Source organism: Strigops habroptila, chromosome 5, assembly GCF_004027225.2.
Source record: "Strigops habroptila isolate Jane chromosome 5, bStrHab1.2.pri, whole genome shotgun sequence".
Taxonomy (NCBI): domain Eukaryota; kingdom Metazoa; phylum Chordata; class Aves; order Psittaciformes; family Psittacidae; genus Strigops; species Strigops habroptila.
Genome location: NC_044281.2, coordinates 76,861,912 through 76,882,104, shown reverse-complemented (window position 1 = coordinate 76,882,104; position 20,193 = coordinate 76,861,912). Strand labels below are relative to the sequence as shown.

General features: G+C 43.1%; 1 protein-coding gene across 1 annotated transcript in view; it reads right to left on the bottom strand.

Moving 5' to 3' along the window:
- Positions 1 to 258: 258 nt before the first annotated feature.
- The window catches only part of BAG3 (BAG cochaperone 3), a 30,941-nt gene continuing 11,006 nt past the window's right edge, over positions 259 to 20,193 (bottom strand). Inside the window, exons 2-5 of the mRNA XM_030488108.1 lie at positions 7,858 to 7,986; positions 5,684 to 6,040; positions 3,215 to 3,595; positions 259 to 1,568 (exon numbers count right to left, since the gene is read on the bottom strand). Of these exons, the coding sequence (XP_030343968.1) occupies positions 795 to 1,568; positions 3,215 to 3,595; positions 5,684 to 6,040; positions 7,858 to 7,986 (1,641 nt within the window). The 3' untranslated portion in view covers positions 259 to 794. The remainder of the gene's footprint in view (positions 1,569 to 3,214; positions 3,596 to 5,683; positions 6,041 to 7,857; positions 7,987 to 20,193) is intronic.

The following is a 20,193-nucleotide window of genomic DNA, read 5'->3' as shown; positions in this document are numbered from 1 at the left end:
TCCCAAGGCAGAAGGAGGGGGAAGGAAAAAAAACAAGAAATGCTAAGCCAAGTTCTCTCCTCAATCCACATATGTGATACAGCAACAACATTAAAAGGGAGCAAAGTGAATGGAGAAAGGTGCATTTTGGTCCTGATGAGAAAGCAGCTGTCAGAGTTCAACTACAGCAGTGTACTAAAAGAAACCTGTGTTTAGAGGAATGCATTTGAAACCCATGACTGCCCTTCCATTTCCAGCTTATAAAATCACGAGACTAAATTAGGCTTCTATATTATTTTATTTCCCTCTTAAAATATAGCATTGAAGTCCTGCACACATATAAATATCCCTACAGTTTCTTACACACTTTCTATCCATCATTACTTAAAGTGCCCAACTGTGAACATTAGAAATAAAAACATTACTGTTAAGAGTGGCTACACTTGGAGAAGGACTGGTATTCTGACAGTGCAGGCCTCTGATTTTACAAAAATCACCTGCAGAAGAATACACCCTCAACAACACACATCAAGATTAACCCTGAAGTACTCGCTTTGGGTTTTTTTTACTCTGATCTGAAAGTGATTAACATACAGGGTTTAATTTTGATGTCTTTTACATAGTGTAAGAATAAAGGATAAATGCATTACTTTCTTTCTAGCTCCCTCCTTCCCCCACAAAGTGTTTACTGTGTCCCAAGCTGCTATGTTGATTAAAAACCAGTTGAAAAGAGCTCTGGAAATGCATGCAACTTAAAATTCACTTAAACACACTTTCAGTTATAAAGTCTGAGAGATTTTAAGTTCCGCACGTGGCTATGGTTCAGTTGGGTTATTAGATGTGTTTGTCGTAGTGGTGAGATTGGTAAACACTTCTTCCTTAGTTTCAGGCTGATGTCTTTCCATTTTGGTTTCCTCTTTAGCATCTTTATTACTGGTATCTCCTTTGCTCTTGACTACCACAGGTTCAATCTCCATGATTTCCTGTGGTGGTTTTGGCTCTGGCAAATTTGGCTGAAGTCCATCAACTTGAACAGGTTCTGGGACATCTTCTGCTTTCTGTTCAAGTCTTTCCAAAATATTCTGGACCTTCCTTACACCATCTCTCCTGGCCTGGCGCACATCTGCACGACCCTCAGGGTCCACTGAGTCTAGGGCTAGCAACTCTTTGGTCAAATACTCTTCGATCATCAAGTATTTTTTGTCATTTTTCTTGCCTTCAAAGGAGTTGACTGCCTGCTCGAGCATTTGTACTTTCTCCAGAATTGCCTCCACTTTCAACACACCAGGATGCTTTTGAGGTTCTCCTGTTTCCACCGTCTTCGGTGCTGCCACTTCTTCAGGAGGAGGAGGCCTTTCCTGCGGGGGAACCACCTTAGCTGGGGCAGGAACCTTTTTATCAGCTTTCTCTGCCATGGCTGGAGGCTTCTGGGGTGGTAGTTTAGTATCCGGCTCTTGGTGGGTGACCTGAATTGGGATATATGGTGACGGTGCCTCAGCTGCGGGTGGTGGGACTGCCTTGTTCTCAGGTTTGATTTCAGGGGATGGTCTTGGTGGCTCTTGAGGTGGGACTTGTTGTTGCTGAGAAACCTGGTGAGCACAAGGCAAGTTTGTGTTGAGACACAATGACCAATGCTCCTTATTTCTGTCTAAAGAAGTAGTAACCTAACTTCCAGTTGTCTGTACTTCTAGAAGTGCAATCTTCACACCCCCCAGATGACTCATCTTCCCTGGGCACTGCTGAATTTTATTGTTTTAACATTAAAAAAGCACTGTGCTGAAGAGTTCACTTATTGTTTTCAAGCTATTGCAGATTACAAGCACCAGACAACTCTCAGAGACAATAAACCAACCTGCCCACGCTCACTGAAATCAGCCCTACAAGCGGTTTTATAAGACCCTAGAGCAAAGCCCTCACCTGCTCTAAGTCAGTAAGACTTGCTGTAGCTGACTGCAGCACAGTCAAGATTTCATCCTCAGCATGTCACTAACTGAGAGCTGGTGCTTCTTGAAAAGCTAACTGCTTTGCTGAGTTTTAACCACATTTTGAGCTATTCTCACCCCATTTCTATTTTCAGGACATTCCTTTTGTTGCTTGTGCTTATTTTTACTGTTTTTATCTTTAGAGTATTTACACACATAGGTTACTATGTCAATCTTATTACACTGTAGTGATTAGAGACAATCCTGGGATTACTAGAGCTTTAACAGTCATCAGATCAGAAACCTCTTGCAATTGAGATTAGTTTGGAAATCTTAGCAGAAAACTGCAATTCATGAGCTCTGTATTTTCCATCTGCCACCCCCTTCACTTACTCTTGCACATATACAGTGATTTTGGAAAGGTGCTACTAGATCCACCTGGATTTAATCTTTAATCTTTAAATCCACATGGATTTAAAAGGCTTAAGTAAAATACCTACATTATACTTAGACCAAGTAAGTAAATGGCCTACACTGACAATCTGTTACTGCTTTACCCACTGAACGTAAAGTTTGATGAGGGAGCTCCAGTTCTCATCCATAAAAATAAATGAGCATTATAACCTGGGATATGCCATTACATCTGAAGTCTTCATTGTTTTGTACTACCTCCTGGGTTTTCAACACTATTAGCCTAGTTCTGCTGTCAGTTTTAATGTGAAATCTCTCCAGAGAGGAAATCAAGGCTTGTTTTTATAACACACCCTTCCACACACTCACACTTGTCAAATTCCCAGAAGGTTTTGTAGTTTTAGTAAGAATTTTAACATGGATAAAGGCTTCAATGAGCAACAGGTTCTGTGAGCAAGAGCATGCTTCCTATAGGAAGAATAAAATGCTCTAAGACTAGGGTTTGCTGATCCCTTCTTCAGAACTAAAATTACTCTGTGCACCTGATGCTATCCTAAATGCTTCTGAGACATCAATGAAGTGTATTTACATAGATGCCACAAATCCTACAGACCTGATTTTCTTCTCACAAGCATAATGCAACATCAGTGACCTCAGTGTCATTACACCACATTATATTCTGATCAGAGGAAAATCAAACTGTGTGCTAAATCAGACTTCAGGGATCCACGAACTCCACACTCCTGCTAAATGGAAAGGCCACTTGCTGCCAGTATCATCTCAGCATCTCCCTGCTTGTTTAAATCCAGAACAGAGACTGCTTCACATCAGCACGAGCTGATTTCTCAGCTTTACACTGAACAAACTACCTGGCCTGTAAGTCCCTTCCCCGCTCTACGTACCTGGGGTCTGTCTACAACTGTCTGCACTCTGATGGGTGCTGGGGGCTGTATCTGGGTGGTAACTCTGGCTGGTGAACTGTCACGGCTCGAGGAGCCTCTCTGGGCCATCCTGAATGGAGACTGCGCTCGCGTTGTCTTCGGCTCCCTCTCCTCTGGTTGGATTTTGTGGAACACTGGTTGGTGGGCTTGGAATTCGCTCTGCTGGGCAGGGTAGTGTGTCTTCTGTGCCTGGTGGTACACTTGCGCTGGTTGCCGCTGGATGTTTTCATGGATCACAGGAATTGGAATATAACCGCGAGGAAGCTGATGGCTCCCTGCGTTGGGTCTGCCAGAGGACTGAGGGGAAGCGGTTGCAGAATCGGGAGCTCCAGGACATTGAGGCTGCCATGAAAACAAAATCCATCATTAAACTTTGTGCTCACAGTACTTTTCATTTCCAAAGAGAAAAGGAGATGGTCATAGAAACTGAACTGGTGTTTACGGCATGCAAGGGATCCACTTCCTTGTTTTTTTAGTGAAGGCCGCTCTAGACAAACCACAGGAGTTGTGAGAGCATCATTATAACAAGTAGGAACCTGAGCTACAGCATTCCCAGCCCTCAAATGAGCAGGGAGTGGATGCTCAGTCAGAATGTTTGCTGCTTTTGCATGGCTGTTCCTGTCTAAACCTGTCAAATTTGAGGTAAGCTAAAGTTAAGCAAACAAATTATATGCTGGAGACAAAAACAAACCCCTAACAGAGGCACACAGCATTTAGACTTCTGATCGCAGTCCCACTAACAGATTTTGTTTGGTTTGGGGGTTTTTAGAAGCATGTAATTAATTCAGCACCAGGCTATGGCAATGTATATACAGCTCATGCTCCCTTTTTCCCCCTAGGACCTTCCAACACCTTAGCCCCTTGGCAGCTAAAGAGCTGCACTAGCTCAGACCTGCTGTTGGCAGAAGTGAGCTGCAGAACCCAGTTCCCAGCGTGTTCCAGGTTGTGGGTCTGCAGTTTGGGGAAAGGCAGTTTGCTCACAGCTCCCTCCCACCTCCTGCACTGCCAATCCATCACCCCCAACACTGTGCACCAACTCCAGCAGCTGCCAGGCTATTCTCTGACCAGTTTCACTGAGTAAGAGCAAAAAAAATCATTTCCTGATGGGTTTGTTACACGGCTCAGTGAAAGGCCAGGTCAGCCTGGAGCTGAGGAGAGGGCAAGACAACACAGCCAGAAGGCAAGAGAAGGATGGGCAAGTCAGGAGAGTTAGTGGAGCAAGACGCCTCTTTTGGTGCTGGTGAACTGCTCAGCTGCCCATGAAACAGCAACCTTGAACAAGTAAGTTAAATGCTGGTTTGTATTAAGGTACCCATCACTGCCACGATTTGTGCCTTTAAACCCCATGCTAACAAGACCACCACCACAGGCTTCGGTCATTGATACCCACACTGTGCTGCCCAAGTTTGTAACAGCAAGTTCTGAGGTCCTCACTAGTTATCTGGGAGGACTTCAGGAAGAGGCACAGAAGACATGCTCCTGAAGCCACTCTGTGTCCCAGACAAAGCTGAACAGTGTGGGGAGAAGGAAAAGCTGAGCCTCTTGTCCTGGTGTTGCACGGACAAGGCATCGTTAGTCAAGACAGCAGAGAAACCTGCTAACAGACTTCTAATTACGTTGTTCAGACTCCACCACTGCTGAATTACAGACCTGATGATACGTTTTCAGCTTGGTCAAGGCTGCATTTCCTGCTCATCTTACTTTGACAAAAGATGAGGTTGGTATTTCCACGTATTACAGGAATACTGATTCTGCTCATTCTCCAGAGAGAACAGGCAAACCAAAATCCTACCTCCTGACACACAAAGCAAGCAGGGTGACTCTTCTGTTAAATGAAGTTCATAGCTTGAAAATACTTTAACATGCCTCTGAAGAACCAAAATCCTTTACAATTCACTTTTAAAGCCGTATGTATGTAAATCCATACACTTGAGACAACTGAAATATTAAATTGGCAAGCAAAGATCACAGCAGTAGGGCTTCTGAAGTGGCCCAGCTTGTTAGCTAACCGGCCACTTTTCTTTCTGTCTCTCCCACTTTTGTTAACTTCACTTTCTGACTCAGGGTGCAGAAGACAAGGAACCTGTCTGCGCCCTCCACTTATGGGGGAACCAGTATAAACCCCAAAACAACCCTCCCTTGCTGCAGGGCCCCACAGCTCAGAGGCTGCCTTTCTGCAGAAGCCATTTCCGTGCATTTAGCTCTGCAGAATCACTGCAGACCGAAAGCAGGCCACGCTAGAAAAAAACCTCACATATTTATGCTGCCGTGACTGTGCACTTTTGCATTTGAATACTCTTGGGAAGTATTGGGAAAATGTAATCCTGTGGCAAGTCTGGCTTTCTGAAGGATCAACTACCCGTGTGACATTCAGGTCACAAATGCTGCAAAGACCAATGCAAACACACCCCAGCAACACTGACAAGTTACCTCGGGTCCGTGCGCGGCCGGCGCTGGGGCTGCTGCAGCTGCCGGTGTCTGTCCACATTGTTTATCCGCCTGAGAAGCCTCCGCTGGTCCCCTTGGAGGGGACTCGGGGCCAGCATAGGCCCCCCTCAGAGGTGGCTGTGCCTGCACCGTGGTAGGGACAGCTTCTGTCTTGTACCACTGCACATTGGGCTGCGGAGCAGAGAAGCACGGGTGCTGCTGTCTGCCGTCGATGCCTTCATGGATAACAGGAATAGGGATATAGCCGGCCCGGAGCTTGGGGTATCCCATGTTTACTTCTCTTGCCGGCGGCTGCTTGGGGCTATCACGAGATGGACCATTTGCTGATGACTGGCTTTCCTAGAAGTTAAAAACATCACGTTGCACTTGTTGGTAGCTCAATACAATGCTAAAGGTCTGTCCTAAAAGTGGTATCAGCTCTATAGGAGAAGTTCAGACGCTCTCAGGTCTGTATAGAGCAGCTACCAGCAGGTGCTCACACCCCAGATGTGCAGGCAAGAGAAGAGAGGAAACCAAAAAGCCTGCTTATGTATGAGGTTTCCCCCCCCCGCTTCTCACAAATACCAACTTAGGCTTTAAAATACCTGCCTAATTACAACAGCATTTCTTATTTAGCGTGCATTACTTGCACTTAGCCACCAGCCCACCCCCTTCAGATGGAGCTCCTCCAGTTCAAACACGTGCCCACAGGACCAGAGGCATTTCCTTAGCACCTCTCAGAACCCAGCCTATAGATAACATCTGAAAAGATACTTTCCTGGAAGCCTCATCCCATCAGAAGCACAATGTTTGTTGGTATTATTCTTCCCACTATATAAAGAGTTACTGCTGCTGCATACTGCAGAATATATTCCCTTTCAGCTAGGGCAGGATCCGGTTCAGTAAACACTGAGGGAGAAGGGAAGACAGGATAATGAAGAGGAAAATACTGAAAAGCAAGATAAAATAACCCCTGTATTGTCTGCATATGCTCACTGGACAATGTCAAAGCTCTGGCAAGGGTGGAAGTGGTTTGTACCAAGAGCCCTCACAAGTCCTCTAGTAAGTTCTTCCTGCATCGGTCATTCTATTTTGAGGCCCTGTGAGGGCCAAGTTCCAGATGTATCTGTAAGTCAGATCATATAACAAGCACCTCTGTCATTCAGAGGGTAATGTCATTATTCAGTAAGAGGAGAATTTAATAAGGGGACATATGGTGCAAGTGTTGGAAACCCTATTTTTAAAGGGGTGTTTAAGCTGCAGAAATATTTAATGTCGCTTCTGTACTCATTAACATACTAATTCATTAGGAATTAACTCTTTCACCAACCAGATTTTGAGTGTTCTTCCCATGTGAGTGTCCCCTTTAAACCTGATTCCTGAGAATTCCGGTGAGCAATAAAACTGCAGAGAATAAAGGCTGTTACTTAGGTAAGCTAATAAAATAAAGATAATAGTACTAAAAGGAACCAGTTCAAAGTCAGAGCCCTGATGTTGCCATTTCCTTTTACCCGCTAAAATCCCCTCCGCAAACAAAGGAAAACATGCTGAAAGAGGCACGGAGGAGAGGCAGGCCTAGAAACTTCGCGCAGAGAAGTAACTTGAAGTTGGCTTTTCCAGTTGCAGAACGAGGATGATCTCATGCCAAGGTCTGCACCAGGATCCACCGCCGACAGTGAGTCATTTTAAATCCACCCTACCGGGAAACCACATCCCTCTGCTCAACACAGACTCTGGGAGGGGGGGGCTTCAGGACCCCCAGCACCAACAAACATTTGCCAGTTCACCTTCTCCCAGCACAACCCCGCATCCACAGCATTCCCGGCAGCCACCTCTCCCAGGATCCGGAGAGACGCGTGGTGACGCCAGCAGATTGCATTTGCCGGAAAAATAGATGTGAGGTGCGCTCAGCTAACAACAATGCAGGGCCACGTCCCAGCCAAATGTCTGCCGGGAGAGCGGAGCCGAGCAGGCTGCCGAGCGGGCAGGGAAAAGTGATGATTCCAGAGCGGGAAGCAGCACCTTGCTGCCGCTGCGCGCTGACTCGATGCATTCTGCGCCCCGCGTGCACCAGCTGCTCCCCGGCACAGGCTCCCTTGACGGAGGGAGCAGGCGGCGGGTGAAACCCGAGAGTTCACAGCCAGCCACCCACAGCTATAAAAAGGAGATTCACTCACTTCCAGCACTGTCCAAACTCCCCGCGGGAAGGGTCGGGGCTGGGAAGGGGTTAGGAGCTCGGTGGGTTCAGCAGCATCGACACAAGCCCCAACAGGAGAAGGGTTTCGGCCACTCTTGCTCCACTCCACCTGAGTGTACAACAGATCTGCCCTAAGGGATTAGTTGCCAGCTCCTCTCTCTTGGCATTTTAGGGGTCTGCAGTGTTTTGAACTGCTTCATCTGAGGATAAGACCTTCAATCTGAAGTAATCCGCAGTGATTGCAGGGGGTTACACTAGAGAACATTTGAAGGACCCTTCCAACCCAACTATTCTATGATTCTATGATAAATCACTGCCAAGGCTTCAACATGGACAGTCTCCCACTGCCCACAGCCTCCATGAAGCCCCTCTTAGGAGTCTGCCCATGGGCTTCCCCTCCCTTGTCTTCATTTTCAGACCCTTGATGCTGCCCTTGTTCTGAACTGTTTTAGCAATCTGACAGATCTGCCTCTGCAACTTAAGCCCTGGTAGGGAATACAGAAGAAACAGCCCAAAACCAAATTAAAAACCAGGCTGGACTGCTTTCTCAAACCATTCGGTTTATATCTGAAGTGAAACTTCTGGCAAGTTTAATACTTTTAAATGGAAACACTGGCCCCTCCTTAAGAGCCACAGCATAAACTATACTCTCATTTGTTATTTATTCTTACAGCTTCAGACAACCTGTGCTGATCCTGTGGAAAGTTCGTATTTCGAGTTGGTCCTTTGTTCCAGGCTTTTTTCCCCTGCAGTCAGGTCTGCTAACCACAGAGGAATTTGTGTGTGTCTCTTTGCAGTGCCATCATACTGGAGCAGCCCTTGGTGAAGGAACAAATGCAGCGTCCTCTTTCTTTTCCCCATGGTCAGTAGCTTTGAGGCACAGAGATCAGATGTTTTCATCACAACTGCTCTTCCTGATCCACATGGGTCTCTTCAACTCTTAATAGTAGTTTGGGGTTGTTCTTAGTGAGCACAACAGCTGCATGTGGATCCCAATACCCCTGCAGTCAGGCTTGTGGCCAAAGCCAGTCTGTTTTGTGCAAGGGAGCCTGGACTAACAGGTTCTGGAAGACTTCAGGAGAAGCTCAGGTGTGCCTGGGGACACCGCAGCAAGGGAGAGGAAAGGAATCCAGCTCTGGAAAACTCTCATCCTAATGCTACAGAGATTTGTGGATTCCCTTTGAGTGCTTTAATTCCTGTTTCACAGGACAGCCAGCCAGGAGACCAAAAATGGTCATTTTTTGGTTTTATTTATTTGCCTTCTATCAAATATTGTTCTTGCTCATTATATTAACAAACATTATCTGAAAAAGCCCAGAGCTCACACTTAACACAGATCTATGCAAAGAGGTATGATCAATAAATGAATGACAAGCCTTAGCCCATCATCATTCCCGGTTTGAAGTGTAAAAACCAACTTGGATTTCTGCATTAAAAAAACCCCTGAAGTACATTTCTCCTGCCCTCATCTAAGGAACCAAGGAGTTCTTTGACAATAAAACTGAGAGTAATTATAAGCAACAGAGTATCGATGGATTTTCTCATAGTAGCAGGACTGACCATCAGCACTGCAGGAATCCCAGCTGTAATCACACGCTTGGTTTACATTAAAGAGACAGAATCCCCAAAAAGGGATTTGAGGAAGCACAAAAACGCAAAACAACTCCTTTAAGCAGCTCAGAAATGCTGACACCAGTGCTGGGCTACACTTCAGGTAGCCTGAACCACCACCAGAAACTCAGACATCATCCACCATTTCAGTAGCAAGCGTTGAAGCAGTCAAACGAGAGCAAAAAGCATCGTTGTGCTGTGGACAAGCTGGAGATCTGCTCAGGAGGAATGACAGGGCTCCCACCTTGGGACGAGGACATATGCTTTTGTTGTGAGGCCATCACCATGATAAATAAAGGTGCAGCCAGCACAAGTTGTGCAACTGGAAAAAACACTTCATCCCCCCACATCCTACTGTTGGCGTCCCATGGGAAGGGCACGGTCAGGAGTGACGCTGAAATCCTCCAACTTGCTCAGATTTGAAGTGAGTTCTTGCACCGTGTGCCAGCGGAATGGAAAAGTGACGGCAAGAGAAAAACACAACCTTGCAACAAAAGTGCCAGTACAGCTGTACTATCCATCCGGAGTGGATAATGGTATGACTCCTGATGTGCCCAGTGACTGCTCAAGTGTTATTCCAGACGGAAATGAAGAAACCTGCAAATTCAGTCACTGCTGATGCCAGCAAATTGCCACTGAGTCATCCAGATGGCTGTACCGAGAGAGTGAAATCTCAGAGTATTCCGTACGCATGCTAGATCACTTGAATACTTGTACCCAGCTCAGAATCTCCCTTTTGAGACTCCTTGCATAAGACATTTTTCATTCCTCTCCTACTAAAATGGTCTACAGAAAAGTTAAAAAGCATGTCTGGTATTATTTGTAGTGCAGTAAATTCAGCTCTCTAAAGCATGTATGTATTGTACACACAAGTAGAACCTCTGCAGCTCTTGCAGAGCAAGGATGGAAATACTTAAATTGTACTCACTTTGTAACTATTATCTAGCAAAGGATCACAGATTTCACCAACATTACCAAGAGATGAATTATCTCTCTCTGTAAGCAAACAGAAGCTCTACTGATGTCAGTATGGTTCTCAACTTTTAAGCTGCTTCTGTAAAGAGTATCATGCAAAGAAAAGGATTCTGGTTGCTCAAATGACTGAGAAGATGCCAGTATCTGACAAAATCTGACCCGAGAGCACACTTCTCATGAGTTTAAGCCCAGATCCATGTATTTAGGAAGAAAGGAGTAAAATGATTCTGTTCTTTCACAACACAACAACATAACTAAAAGAAGTGACTGAAATACGACAGCTAAGTTTTCTCTACATACATACTCAAATCTGTTTTTTTATCAGAAATTGACATGAATAACCAAAAAAGCCACATTTGCCTAATATTTAAAGCTAAGCATGACGTGCCAATTGTATTTATTTAAAAAGAAATACCATTTTATGTCATGGAAGGGCAATAGTTTAACCATTAGAACTGGATTCCACATCTACTTGTGTTTTACTTTTGGCCAGACTTTTTTTTCCTCCTTCTCTGTTGCACTAACTAGATAAATCGAAACTACTACACTAGCTTTGCTACCAACAGAAATCAGCATGTCCAAGTACTTCTAAGAAGTTTCTCAACAGTGCCTTGTGTTTAAACATATAGTACAACATTAGCATAAAGTACATTTCATTAATATAGCTATAATAAATAAAATATATGTATTTTACATATATATATATAGTTCCCAGGGAACTATACAAGTGGGAAGGTGAGGAGGGATTTGCTTTCAGCACTGACCCCAAACTCCTACTGCCGTGTTTCAGCCACTGAAGAGTTTTACATTCTCACTCTTCTACTCACAATTTGTGCTTAAATATACACACTGAGCACACAGGCATTAGAGCAAGATATCATTAGCTAATGACTGAAGGAAACCATGAATAAGCTTAGTCGCATGAGCTGTCTCGGTAGAACTTGGTCACATCATGTAACCCATTTATCCGCCAAGCCGCTTTTGATGTTTTACTTGTTGGATGCTGAGTTTTATTTCCTAACAAACACATGTGTAGGCAAACAGGCCTTTTGTTCTCTCTTGTAATTATCATGTCGTATTAGACAAGTATTACATTAGTGCAGGCTCTATCTGATGAAGCACAATGATGTCATTGGAAATAAAGAACCAAAAATTGAAGGAGAACTCTAATCCTAAGCTTTCCAGAACAGAGAGCCTTACTGGAGCAACTATGTTGGCTATCCTGCAGACCAATTTTGTTCCATGAACTAAAACTGTTCTTTTTTGATCACCAAGATGATTCTTTCTTAGGCTAAAACACCTTGGCACAGACATGACAACACTTGCCCTTTATGCCCACGAGTTGGCCCGTGCACAGAAAGCATCTGACAGGCCAAACTGAACATGTTCAGAGCAAGAAGCAATGACTGCTACAGAAAGCAGAGCGCTCTGAGGAGCGAGCTGGGATCACCACCCATCCTGTCAGCTTTGAAGGACGGGGTTAAAGAAAAGCCCTTTAGAGCACTCACAGAAATATCCTTGTCAAGGGTAATGAGAACAACACCCTTTATTCAGTTATTTCTGTTCACTGCCTGCTTACCTCAGAAGCAAGTGCTCAACCTGGTGCTTTCCTGCTATTACACGTGAGCCAGAAATTTAGAACACAGAAGAAAGCACAAGCCTCAAGAATTTGCAAATCAATGCCCCTTAAAAAACAGGAGAGTGAGTAGCCAACACTTGAAATTCACAGGTTATCATCAGGGTCTACATTTTCATCACGATTTCATTTTGCACACTGCAGTTTTCTGACTTCGCTTCCTCAAACAGCAATTTTCCAACACTATAAAAACACTGGCTACACTGCGCTTTGTTTATCAATTATAAGGCCTTGTCACCAGCCATAAAAATGTACTTTCATGCTGCCCAACCTGCTGGGTGATGCTAGACAAGTCGCTTCACCACCCCATGTCTCATTTTCCTGTCTGTAAAACTAAGGGAAAATCAAAAGAAACCAACAGCTTCTGCAACATAGTTGAAGAGACAGGATTTTTCAATTATAATTAATGCCATTTGTGTGAACAAGCCATTTCTTCTATTTTATATTCATCATTAATTTGGCACAACTAGAGGGCATAGCTGCCACAGAAGAAGGTGGAGATAGAGCTTACCTATGAAGTGATACTGTCTATATACCCCAAAGCATATGGGATTGTTACCTGCCTTATCATGGTTCAAGTGGGAACAATTCTATTTTTGCTATGTGGTTATGGAAAAGTCCTGCCTCTGTATATGAGTGTTAAAAATGTGATTCCTAGATAAGGATGCTGCCACCTGGCACAAGTATTCTTCCTGTCTCCTTTAGATAAGAGGTGTGCTGTGTCAGGACTTACACAGAACCATGCAAGACCGTCCTTGCTTCTCCTCTTGCATGATTGCCCAGACACAGCCACGTTATTTCTAGCATCATTTCTTTCTGCTCCTTTCTCTTATTTCAGATTTGATTCAGCCCTTCTTTTCAGATTAATTGGCTTCTCCATAAATTAACTCCCTGCTTACCATGTTCTATCAAAGGGGGCTTTGAATAACTACACAAAGCAGCTTCATGGAATCTGGACAAAGCCATAAAATCTTCTACTGGTAATTTTACCACTCCTGCATATTATGCCTTTTATGTATTACAGAATGGTTTGTGTTGGAAGGGACCTTAAAGCTCATCCAGTTCCAACCCCCTGCCACGGGCAGGGACACCTTCCACTAGAGCAGCTTGCTCCAAGCCCCTGTGTCCAACCTGGCCTTGAACACTGCCAGGGATGGGGCAGCCACAGCTTCTCTGGGCACCCTGTGCCAGCGCCTCAGCACCCTCACAGGGAAGAGCTTCTGCCTCAGAGCTCATCTCAATCTCCCCTCCTATACTTTTTTAATATATACACCACCTTTTTAATCCAGTAACTAATTTCTTAACCTGTGACAGAATGCACATCAGCAAAAGTAATGTAAAAACCACTGCAGGTAAAAGAGACCTAAATTGTTACCTAGTCTTGCATTCCCTTCCGCTGATGCGAACCATGGCCGAGTTTCAGAGAGGCTGTATTGAACTTCCAATGCAATTTCTAATTTGGTCTACCAAGAATTTTTCAGTCAACTTGAACGTGAGAAGTCAGTGCTCAAAAATAAGTTCACTGCTAAAGAGATGGGAATTGAGTGACTTAAGACTTATTTGGGGAAGTGGAGAGAAAAGAAATGCACCAGTCATGAAGGACAAGGATGGAAACTTAGGTGTAGTCCCCCAAATACCAATGAAGCCATCAGTAAGAGGGTGAGATGGCTTCTTCCGTTGTTCAGGCCTGTGCAGTCCCTGTTGCAATCAATAAATATATCACTATTAGGACTGCTCCCAGACTTTGTGGCTGGTAGAGCTTTTATCTCAAACCCAAGGCATTAGTGAGCTATCGATCACTGTAGTATCAGTTCAGTGGAGCTCAGCACAGTCAATTCCTTTGGTCTATTTTTAGTTGCAGTATTCCCCACTGGGTTTACTGCATGTGGAAACAACATACGGGAGGGACATCAATAAATACTTAAAGCCTTGTTTTCTTCTTTAATCGTAATCTATTTTTATCAACACTTTGGGGAATACCAAGTAAGCAATTTAACACTATGAATCTTGCAGAAAGTATGCTGAGCTGTGATGGCGTAAGTTAATACCAACAATAGATAAGCATAGGAAATCAATAATTCTACCAAAGAAGAGATAGGAAGGAGAGTGACATTGCTAGGGAAGACTTCTAGTAGAAGTCTGCGTATTCATGCTTCATGGTATTGATTGTACCTTACTCTCTGAATGTCTTGCTATTAACTAATTGGACACTTGGAAGAAAATCATTAGTCTACCAGGAGGTTTTGTTAATAAACGTTTTTCAGCCATTTGCAGAGTCGTGGCTTGTTTCTCACTGGAGATTTTCTGTTCTTTCTCAGGAAGGTCTCCCTAGTCCAGCCTTATAACTGCAGTGAACAAAAGGAACAAAGCTAAACGTGCAGAGGAAGGACACTCATCCTTCAGTGGGTAAAAGGCGGCCAGGCTGCCTGAGAAAATAACAGGGAGCCATCTGAACTGAGGAATGCATCTAAAACACATAGTTAAATGCAAAACCAAGGTCTGGTTCTGCTGATATAAAATGGCTCTGCATGGGTTACAATTTCAAAAGAGCCATTTCTCATTTTACCTGATCATCTCCCTGGTACAGTTTACTGCAGTCAGTGCAGTTACACTGATGTCAAGCCTAGGGTGAGTGAGAAGACCAAGATCAACCACTTAGGAAAAATGGGACTTAATTATTAAGACTGTCTCAGCTACGTTACTTAGCTAGAAAGGCTCTGACAGCTTTAGCCCTGTGCTCCATTCATTGTCCACTTACAGTGAAATCACAGAATCCCACTATGGTTTGTGCTGAAGGGAGCTTAAAGCTCATCCAGTTCCAGCCCCCTGCCACGGACAGGGACACCTTCCACTAGAGCAGGTTGCTCCAAGCCCCTGTGTCCAACCTGGCCTTGAACACTGCCAGGGATGGGGCAGCCACAGCTTCTCTGGGCACCCTGTGCCAGCGCCTCAGCACCCTCACAGGGAAGAGCTTCTGCCTCAGAGCTCATCTCAATCTCCCCTCTGGCAGGTTAAAGCCATTCCCCTTGGTCCTGTCCCTACAGGCCCTTGTGAAAAAGTCCCACTCTAGATGTAGCACCCTAGGTGTGATTGCAGGCTGCAAGCAAAATCAGCTCCTGAGTAGAAATGTTGGCATCCAGTTAAAGAGAATACATTAGCTGTGTCACGTTCTTTAAGACAGCAGTCTTTTACCACTTAGAAGAAAGTGATGTTGTCCTTGCTTGTTCTTGCTTGGCTATAAACAAAACTATCTGCAAGTGCAAGTTTTGTTGGGATTTAAAACCAGAAGTGAATTCTGCAGCAAGTCTGGCCCTAGAGTTCATGTCCACGAACAGCAAATACAGCACTGGCTCCTGCAAAGTGACCCAGCTGTTGGGAAAGCTGCTCTACTGGTAATCTGAATCAACCCTGAGAATATTAGGAAATCATGGACAACTAAGGTATTGATGCATTGAGAATGTTTTTTATTTTGTAATATATTCCTCTTCTGAAAAATAAATACATGAATAGCAAAAGTAAATGTAAATAGCTTCTGAGTATTTGCCTTCAGATCAGAAATCACAGCACGAAATGCAACCACATCATGAGACAGTGTTAGATGCAATTTTTCATGTTTTTCTACGGACAATTTTATTCAAAATGTATTCCCAGTTCATATCATGGCTTTTCAAGATATTTGTGCTAGTTTCTGATGACCTATACAATATTTTCTTCATTATTTCTCCCTTCCAATAGCTATTTTAGGAAATTAGAACAAAAATAGTCTAATTTTAGAATATCTTTGAGTAAGCATTATTTTGTTGAATTCTGAACATGATGTTTTTCTTAATACACTCCTAACTGACAACAGTAGTGACAGATAACATTGAGAAAATGTGAATGATAAAGGGATGTTGACTTTTTCTTCTGCCTCTGTGAACTTTAGCTCCCAAAGCCTTCCTCAGAGATTTGAAACAACTAACATGACCACTGCTGCCTTAGTACTGTCTGAAAATCCTTCATCACTCCAGGACCTACATTGGTTTGTGAGGTCTCTTTCTTCATCTTTGTCAGGATTCCCTTGAAGCTGGATATCTGATGTGAGCTGCAAACAAATGGTCCAGGCAAGTCCAGAGTTCACAGTTTAAATTGCCCAAAGTGAATTCTGGAGATGTACTCTCGTATATGTCTTTCATGTACAAAAATATGTAAATCCTCCACTATGATTATTTTTGTACATAACTGGATAGTCTGAACAGACACTTGATATTTTATGTGCACACTGAAAGACAACACAGCCTCTCCAGGTAAGCTGCTCCTGAGGTTCCTGCGAGGGGAGAGCTGTGGGTAATTAATTTTGAATTGGAGGACATCAGGAAATGAACTCCAAAAACACATTCAGAAGGAGCAAGAAGCACCTCCCAGGTAAAACAAGAAGTTGGGATGAGGCATAAAGCAGGGGATACATCAATAGACTTAACGGCACCTAAGAGTTCTGCCACTCTTTTAGTGTGGCCCTGAGCTTTCTAATCTCCCAGTGCTCTAGTAAATCTACTGATCAAGTTTGGCTAGCAGGGCTTACCTAGCTTTAAGGAGATCTTTAAGATAATTTCATGAACTACCCATTTCCAGTTAAGCACTGCCTGTTATTTTGTACACGACATTCAGAAAATGGATCTTCCCCACTCCCCTTTTAGAGAACAGAGGATTGATACACAAGACTTTGCACTTCAGCAAACAAATCTTATTGTTTTCCTCGTTTTATATTTTAATACTGCTGAGACAAATTCACCCTTGAAAGAAGACTCTGGTGAATACTTTCTAGTTGGTTTAGATATCACCTTGTGGACTTTGTCTAAACAATCAAAGCAGAACATATAAATGTGCCAAAAGAAAACATTAAAAAGGAGAGGAATCTATTTCAATGTTTTAGAACAGAACTGGGTCTTGACAGAAAAACTCAAGGTGAAATACTGGCCTCTGTGAAATTGGTGACAAATCTTCCCCTGTTACACTCCCCCCACTTGTGTTCTAATGTTTCAAAGGAAAATTGATTTTCCTGGCTTCTCTATTGACATAGTGCTGATAGGGTAATAAGGAACTATTCACATTGACCATACATACTCACACTGTGCTCACCACACTCAGCATCAGAAGTGCCTTTCACAAATAGTGGGAGGGTGTTAATAAATTTCCTGGACAGCTTTATTTTACCCTGTTGACATTTTGAGAAGCAACTCAATCCTCATACTTTAAATCCAACTGTGCTTGTGGGACATGAACAATTTGCATTAAATCATGGAGTCCTATTCTCGCTAGAAGAGGATAATCACAATTTGTGCTTATGAAAAATTGCTAAAGTTATTTGGGTTATTAGTAACAAATGTTTAAATAATTCAGGCTTTCAATGACCCTTCTGTATTCTCTCTAGGCGGGTTTCAGTTTGTGCTGCCACTATGCCTTAAGGAAAAACTGTGGATCGTATACGATACTATACTATTCCTGACCTGTGTCCCGCTTGAAACCCAAGTGCTTTCTCATACTCTGTGGTCTGTACTCAAGCTTTCTTCTTTCTGTGTGCAGCTTCTCACTTTTGTATGTCTAAGTCAGCTCAGTACAAAGGCAAAGTGTTTCTGTTAAAGAAGTTATCAAACTCCCTAATGAACCTTGGTCTCCATAATTAAACCCAACATTACCACACAGTATGCTCAATGTACAACAGTTATTTCCTACATCACATACAAGGGAAAATATGCTGTCTTGAGTCATGCTGTGAAGTGGCAATTATTGTCAGTTATTGATTTTTTAATATAAGTCATAATATGTATCTAACAGTCGTGCCATCTCAGTATTTTCTGGAGTATTTTAAGAACTTTACAAAAGCGTAATTATCAACAAAAGTAAACCAAAAGGGGGAAATGAAAACGCTGTCTTCCCCCAAACTCTGAAGAATTATTGCATCATATAACACCATGATGATTTGAACTGCAGAACTGCTGCCCAAGGTGACATTTAGTCTAAGCATAGTGGGACGATTATGCTTGCGTCTGAAGGCTGGGAGGACCAGCACAGCAATTTCAACAAGAAAGCAGCAGACATCTAGATGGGCACATTCCCTCTCAGATAACTCCAAAGCAGAAACCCAGCAGACATTTTTGATAAGCTTCACATCCTCGATTATCTTTCTTCTTCAATCCAACTAAAACAAAGATTGGGTTTGATTTACTGTTTTGCTTAACCCATCTAGCCAATCCCCAATTAATAAACTTCTCATCAATAAAGCTATAAATTATAGTTTATATTTCACTGATGTCATGGGTCTTTTCGCTGTTTGTAGCCTCCTGAGTTAACAAAAGAGTGGCAGGATATGCAGGCAACTTCTCTCTTGAGTGGAAGCGCACAGGGAGATCTGAGAGATTAGTAAACGTTTTTCTTTCAAGTTATTTTCAATGTTTTTACAACGAGTGTTGGGAAAGGAATAAACCCCCCCCCCCATCTTTCTTTATAAATGTGAGGGAAGAAATGTGTTGGCGGTGTCTTTTCATGTACTACTACTACCCTTGCCTCATATGGGGGAGGGTGAAACTTTCTGACACCTTGTTTCTAATAAATCTTCTTCAGTTTTCTCATGGACACAGTACGTTGTAATTTAGAAACTTGGCAGGGAGGAAGTCCAAGTGCAGCATCTTCAAAAGACTGTGGCTTTCGTGAAAATATAAGTGAATGAACTTGGCTTGAGTATAAATAAGAAATGCATTCCTGGACTGAAGAGCTGTAGCATTAGCTTAACCTTAACAGCAGTTGGTGCTTGTCCAGAAGTCAGAAGAGTTTTGTTTTGGTTTAATGTATAAGATCAAAAACACAAATAAATTGCATTCCCTGCCAGTGGGTGGAAGTAATATCTCAAGCAGCTTTGCTCCCAGTGTAAAAGAATTACTGCACTGTTCTACATTTTTAGGTTTAGTGAATTAAGATTCAGGTGCTGTGGTGGGTCTGCCAGACCATATGAGGTCTACTTTATGAGGCTTTTATCTATATATCTGCAACAGTAGGCTCTAGCTTTATTGCCTTGTTTTCCTATGTGGTTTTTTTTAGTCTCGTTACTGCTGCTGTTGTTTTTCACAGGGGCAACTTTGCCAGTTGGATGGACACCTGGGGCCAAAGCTATAATAAAGACTTTTGGTTATATATGATGCTGTCCTTATGAAGAAGACATGAGAAAATCACATTCCATAAACCTCCATAAACCATTTTTACCACACAGTTAGCCTTTACTTCTCTGTCCTCTTGCACCACAGAGGGACAGTGAGTGTTGTGCCTGAGGAGTGCCCAGCTTTACAACCAGGATGGTAGAGTTAAGTGGGGTTTTTTAGTCTTTCGATGGTACTTTCTGTGCCCAAAATTCAAACTGCTCATGAAATGGGCATTGCTGTAATGGAGGCAGTAACTTAACTGTCAAGTTTATTGAGTGGTTCTATGCCACCCAATTTATTATTCTGCAAAACTGAGAACACTTTCTTCTGAATCTGCAACATACATGTTCTTTGGTGAAAACTAGGATCCATGCATGTAGGTGCTGTGAATTAGCTTCATTTTGTGTGTGTGTGTGTGTGTGTGTGTGTGTGTGTGTGTGTGTGTGTGTCCACCACTGGCTTCTGCCTTTGCTCTTTCCACTCTTGCACTGCTTGGTGATTTTAATGGATTTTGACGTAGCTCCTAAGGACTCATTTGAGACAATCACACTTACGTCAATTTTGATGTTGATCTGAAAGAAGTCCATAATTCAATACCCACAAGTTTCCAATTCTCAATAATATTCCAAAATTTAATAATTAAAAAACTGAGCCTTTGGAAGAGCCCAGATGTCTGTTCTCAGCAGAAGGTGTCAAATTCTGGGAATGGAAAAACTTGTGTGAAATGCAAACAACATTCAGTACCTGAACTCACCACAAAACTGACTTAAATGTGCCAAGTTTACAGTTATAGGTTTTTAATCTTTGCATCTTGTCTCTTGCTTGATAGGTACCACTGAAGAGCCAATAAAAGTACTTATGTTAAGTAGCTAAAACTATTATTTGGATGTTATTTCATACTGACAGGCAAGCAGTTACCTGT